Source organism: Telmatherina bonti (genome assembly GCF_933228915.1).
Source record: "Telmatherina bonti genome assembly, chromosome: 2".
Classification (NCBI taxonomy): Eukaryota; Metazoa; Chordata; class Actinopteri; order Atheriniformes; family Telmatherinidae; genus Telmatherina; species Telmatherina bonti.
Genome location: NC_136620.1, coordinates 15,277,640 through 15,283,639, shown reverse-complemented (window position 1 = coordinate 15,283,639; position 6,000 = coordinate 15,277,640). Strand labels below are relative to the sequence as shown.

The 6,000-nt window shown below is 40.1% G+C and overlaps 1 protein-coding gene across 3 annotated transcripts in view; it reads right to left on the bottom strand.

Moving 5' to 3' along the window:
• Window positions 1–311: 311 nt before the first annotated feature.
• The window catches only part of ppp6r3 (protein phosphatase 6, regulatory subunit 3), a 40,739-nt gene continuing 35,050 nt past the window's right edge, over window positions 312–6,000 (bottom strand). For all 3 annotated transcript variants that reach the window (XM_079255223.1, XM_079255225.1, XM_079255224.1), the window contains exons 24-25: window positions 1,142–1,213; window positions 312–1,036 (exon numbers count right to left, since the gene is read on the bottom strand). In XM_079255223.1, coding sequence (XP_079111349.1) covers window positions 985–1,036; window positions 1,142–1,213 — 124 coding nt within the window. In that variant the 3' untranslated portion in view covers window positions 312–984. The remainder of the gene's footprint in view (window positions 1,037–1,141; window positions 1,214–6,000) is intronic.

Genomic DNA, 6,000 nt, shown 5'->3' with positions numbered 1-6,000 from the left:
AATAGTTGATAAACCTCTTAGAGGTTTTCTTTATTCCAACAGTTTGACCTTTTTAACCAGACTTAACACCTCTCCACAAGCACATGGTTAAGAAATGAGACGCCGTTCACTGCATCATTTACTGTTATAATTTGTTGCAGCTGAAACATCGTCAGCTATGCAGTAATTTCCCAATAGGAGACTCTGACCTATTACTGAGATAAATTTCAGGTGTCAGAAACTCAAACATGTCTGAGTTTGGTTCTGGTTTGACTCCGTTAACTCACCGTACACTTGGCAGGTTGTAAGAAAATCCCAGAGTTTTGCTTGAAGTGAAGCTGTGAGGATAACAGAACTGTGGTCTGAATGTAAAAAGTTTTGGACGCAACAGAAATGTAGTTGTTGCTAAAACCAGCTGATGAGAAACTTTTTACACCGAGGCTGTCTCTTACTGTCCTGCTAACACAAACATGTTGACACCAGTTTCATCTTAGCTTCATGGTAAACAAAAGTATCACTCAGAATAAAGAGAAAAGTCACAAAAATAAATAAAAAAGTGACTTATTGGTGCAGCGAATTTCAGATTTTCACTCCTTTCTGCCAACCCATCTCATCTTTCTGTATAGGCGTTTCTCTTTACAAAATATTTTATTCATACAATCATTTCTGTAACTATAGCAACATTACTATTTTAATTTGAGTGTCAGAATATCAGTTGCACATCACCTCATAGGAACAACAGTATATAAACAAATGCAGAAAAAAATTATCCTGATGCATCTGAGTCAATCTCTTCTTCATCTTATCAGTCCATCCTGTCTGTACACATCATCCATCCGTCCGTCCGTCCGTCCATCCATCCGTCTGTGATGAGCCAATGGGAGTATTGCTGGTCCTGAAGGGGCATGTGATTGGTTCAGCTCTGAGCAGCAGCTTCTGCTGGGGGGACCCAAACAGAACTTGCTGGGCAGAATGAGCTGGCCGTCAGTACGTGATGCAAGACCCTCATGCCGGCCCGTTCACCGTTTGCTCTGAAGCCACACAACTCCTGCCCAGCCTGGTAAAGAAGGACGAAGAAGAAGATGAGGATGAGCATTGGCAGTATAAAAAAAAAAAGTTTAAACAAAACAAAACAAAATTAGTTGAGAGACAGAAGTCTTACTTGGCCTCCTCTGTGGTGGACGTCTCTTTCAGAGGACCATTGGGAAGCTCCGCCGTGGGCCAACACTTCTCACTGGAGACCAGATATGAGAGAAGACGACGTCAGATCAATGAATGAGGAAGATCCTTTTCAACATTTGACAAATTTGAGTGATTTAAAGGCCATCTAAAGCTGGAGTTAGTAGCTTTACATTAAGCTGACTTCAGTGTTTTTAACTGAGTCACTAAATCAGGCTGGTTAGATCCTCTCCATCAGCCGCAGCAGTGAGTTTACCCTCAGAGTGCTGAGCTGCAGCATCCCACAAATAAGACAGAGATGTAACCGTGACAACGAGAGGTGCAGCTAAATCGCCTCTGCAGTCAGGAGTACATAAATCCTATATATTACGCCTGGTTTTCTCTCAGAGAAAGCAGATGGGAGAGGCTGCAGGACCTCCACCCAAACCTGGGAGGTTTCATTCTGGAAACTACATAATAAAAATGAGTTTGAACATTTCTTTTCAACCTAAGTAGAGAATTTAGAAACAGAAAATAACATCTGGATTGCTTTGACTTCCAGCTGTTCTTCAGTAGATTGGCTGCTAAATGACATACAAATTATTAGGGGTGGGAAATTGAACAGAAACAAAAAACAAATATTGCAATTGTTTATTTCACAATTTCAAAATCGATTTTTAAAAAATAAATTTTTTTTCCCCAAATAAATAAAAATAATCTATTATAAAATTTTTGTCATTCTTATTGTTTTTATTGACCTTTTTACTTGTCTTCTTGGACATTATATCAGCAGAATGATGGTCTGGCTACTGTGTTGTTTTTTCCTCATTGAAACCAAGAAAAATTACTTGCAAAGTTTTGAACATTTTTTTTGTTTTTAGTCTACAAAAATCAGCAAAATCAAAGAATTAAGAATAGTAATTTACATCGAATCGGCACCCAAAAAATTGGAATAAAATTGGGACAAAAAATAAGAGTCACAGCTCTACAAATTCTACTGACACAGTGGAAATAAAGAAACAAGATCAGAAATCTGGAATTACAGTGGGGCAAAAAGTATTTAGTCAGACACCAATTGTGCAAGTTCTCCCACCTAAAAAAAAGAGGCAAGGGGCCCTTGGGGTCAAAAGGATCATGAGTACGATGAACGAAAGTCCCAGAACCGTACAGGGACCTACAGAATGACCTGCAGACAGCCTGAATCTAAGGAACAAAGCCTACCATAAGTAACACACTACGCCGCTAGAGGCTTAAATCCTGCAGTGACAGGCGTGTCCCTCTGCTGAAGCCTGTACATGTCCAGGTCCATCTGAGCATTTGGAGAATCCAGAAGAGGACTGGGAGGATGTCATATGGTCAGGTGAAACCAAAATAGTACTTTTTGATAAAAACTTGTCTTGTCATGTTATGTGGAGAAAGAATGGTGAGCTGCATCCAAAGAACTCCATACCCACTGTGAAACATGGGGGTGGAAACATCATGCAAAGGGACCAGGATGACTGATCCATGTAACAGAAAGACTGAATGGGACATGTATCGTGAGATTTTGAGAGAAAACCTCCTTTCATCAGCAAGAGCATTAAAGATGAAACGTGGCTGGGTCTTTCAGCATGACAACGATCCCAAACACACCGCCCAGGCAGCGAAGGAGTGGCTTCGTCAGAAGCATTTCAAGGTCCTGGAGTGGCTTAGCTAGTTCCCAGTCTCAAAACCACGGAAAATCTTTGGAGGGAGTTGAAAGTCCATGTTGCCCAACGACAGCACCAAAACATCACTGCTCCAGAGGAGATCTGCATGGAGGAATGCACCAAAATACCAGCAACAATGTGTGAAAACCTTGTGAAGACTTACAGAAAACATTTGACCTCTGTCATTGCCAACAAAGGATATATAACAAAGTATTGAGATAAACTTTTGTTATTGACAAAATACTTAATTTACCAAGAAATTTACCAATTATTTAATAAAAGTCCTACAATGTGATTTTATGGATTCTTTCTCCCCATTCGGTCTCATAGTTTAAGTGTACCTGTAATAAAAAAAAAAACAAAAAACAGGCCTCTTGCATCTTTTAAGTGTAAGAACTTGCAAAATTGGTGGTTGACTCAATATGTTTTTGCCCCACTGTAAATATTGTTTCTTCCGCAGATCAAACTCCGGTGACTGCAAGGCATCAACCTCATATGGAGTCGGTCATGTTTAAACAGAAAAAACTATATTTAAAAAGGATGTATTTGGGTTTTTTGGGATTGTATTGTGTCAGTCATGCTACTGGACTTGTGATGTTTTAAATCCAACTGATGCATGCAATTGTAAAATCGTAATAAAACCCAAACACTTTATTCTAAAATGACACTCCATAAACAATTATATAGATTACTGAACAGTTACCTTTACTTTGTAGGACAAAGCTGCTGGTTATTCTACAGTAGATAAAACACATTGGATGCATTTCTTTTTTTAATGTCATGCTTTCTGGGCTGATGAGCCGTCCTACACAATGATACCTTGCTTGACCCCAGTAATCATCCATTACAACTAATATTAGGATCGTGTTTGGGTAAGATTTATACGGTATCAATTTAAATAACTGTGGCATAAAACACCATGAGTAATTACAAAATTAAATCATCGTGACATCCCTAGATGTGGGTAAGGCATACATGAAATTACATAGCCAGGTGAGAGGAATAGTGTGGAGGAAAGTCTGTACTGGGTTCAGCCTGGAAATGTCAGGATCAAGATGGAAGATATCGTCAAAGATGGTGGAGAATGACAGAGCTAAGATCCGACTCTAAGAAGGAACATAAGGAGGCGGAAAAATACGAAGGATTGAAGAAGGAAGATGAGAAGATGAGAGAAATGAAGGAGACAGTGGTGACAGTGGTCATCAGATCACTGGGAGTAGTGGGAGAGTTTCTACTGTTACAAGGAAGAAATGGAACAGTTAACATTAAAAAATACTAATATCCAAATGTATCTCTTTTTATAATCCAAGCATTTCTTGGACATCCATATCTTTAATCTGCATTTATAATTATGTTTATTAACATGTTTTGAGAGTCTGACTTGAATCGACAGAGAACACCAGCAGCAGCTCAGCGAGCCACCTGTGATTTAAACAAGCAGCTTATTGATCCAATTAAATGCTCCAAAATGAACCCCCAATAATAAAAACAGAGGGAAACATAACACTTTTCATGCAGTTTCCATTCTAAATGAATTTTAAGGGAATGAAAAACTACTTTTTCTGCCCACAGTGAGAAGCCAGTGTTATCACATCTAAACTTGACTGTCATGGATCGTCTTGAGTCCTCATCTTTACCGGGATGACGATGCTACCAGTCTTGAAGAAGAAGAAAAAAGAAAAAAAGAAAAAAAAAAAAAAATTCAGCAGTCTCACCATGCCAGGACGTCAATGTGGCCAGAGGTACACTTGACGATTACATAAAGATGCATTGTGTTGATTTGTACTTGTCTAAAGCCATTTTGTCTTTTGTTTTTTGTCCAGTGAGGCTTGGAATGATGCATCTTCTGGTTCTTTAACCATCATTGTTATATCGAATAATATCAGGAGCAGTCAGATGCCTCTTTTCCATTATTATCAGCTTGTCTCAACTTAACTCACTTCAACTCATCTTAGCTTGGTCCCGTTTCTTTTCCATTACAATTTAGTACCAGATCTAAAATGGGCAACTATGTTGTAGTAAACTTCCACAACCTACTGCAGTTATTCTACTTTGACCTGCAGCCGGAGCCGACTGAGACTGGCCGCCTGGGAGTGCTTTAGGACGAGGAGAGACTCCCGCTGCTCGTTCCTTAAAGTAACTGCAGAACAATATGTGCCTTCAAGTCAGTCGCCAAAACACCAGAAAAGTCTCTAATAACTCCAGTAAAAGTTGCTAGATTTGTCGCTAGTCGCTTTTAACAAAAAAAGTCGCCAGATTTAGCGAGAAACTCGCCAAGTTGGCAACGGTGTCTGAATGAAACCAAAGCGGCTGTGGAAGGAGTTTACAGCACAGCGCAGCAATGACAGTGACGCTCGATTAGCAACTGAAGGCAGCAAGAGAGGAAACTGCAAAGAGAAAAATAATCGCACCCTTTTATTTTTATGATCGTAGAACCCCAGGTCGTAATGGAGATTAAAAATGGATTAATCGCCCAGCCCTACTAGACACTGCTGAAAACTCCGTTGCTAGCCGTAGCCATTGAGTCAGAAAGCTCTTGAAAGATTTTTTCATTTTGTGTCGCTCCATCCAGTTCCCTCTGTATCCTTTCCTTAGCAACCGAGGAAAGAAATGTCTCCACCTTTAGAGTCGGACCATGGAATAGACTTTTGTTGCGGCATTACTTGTCACGTAATGTAAACAACTTGCGAGTTGGAATCTGAGTGATGTCACTCCCTGACCCCTGATTGGCCAGACCTATAGCGGCATGCAGTCTGGCAATGTCATACAACCTAACTCAGCTCTCTTAGAACCTGGGCTGGGGACAGAAAAAGTACGGGTAAACGGGTACAAAAGCAGAGTGGAAAACCCGACAAACCAAGGCGAGTTAGGTTGAGACAGGCTGATCATAATGGAAAAGGGTCAAGAGATGCAGAGGGTGAGTTCAGTTCAGCAAATGAGTGTAAGAGATGAGGTCAGGGGACATATGGAGGGAAACCCAGTACAGGACAACTGATGAGAGAGCGCAGTGAGGAAACCGTTTGATCAGGAAACTAGAGAATTTGGGTTGAAGCCGATGAGAACATGTAAACTGTTTTCAGTGTAGGATACAAGCGAACCAGGGGATCACAGACTGAAACTGTTTTTAAGAGTTGAGATAAATCTGCTTTAACAGTTTCTGATCAAATTATAAAAC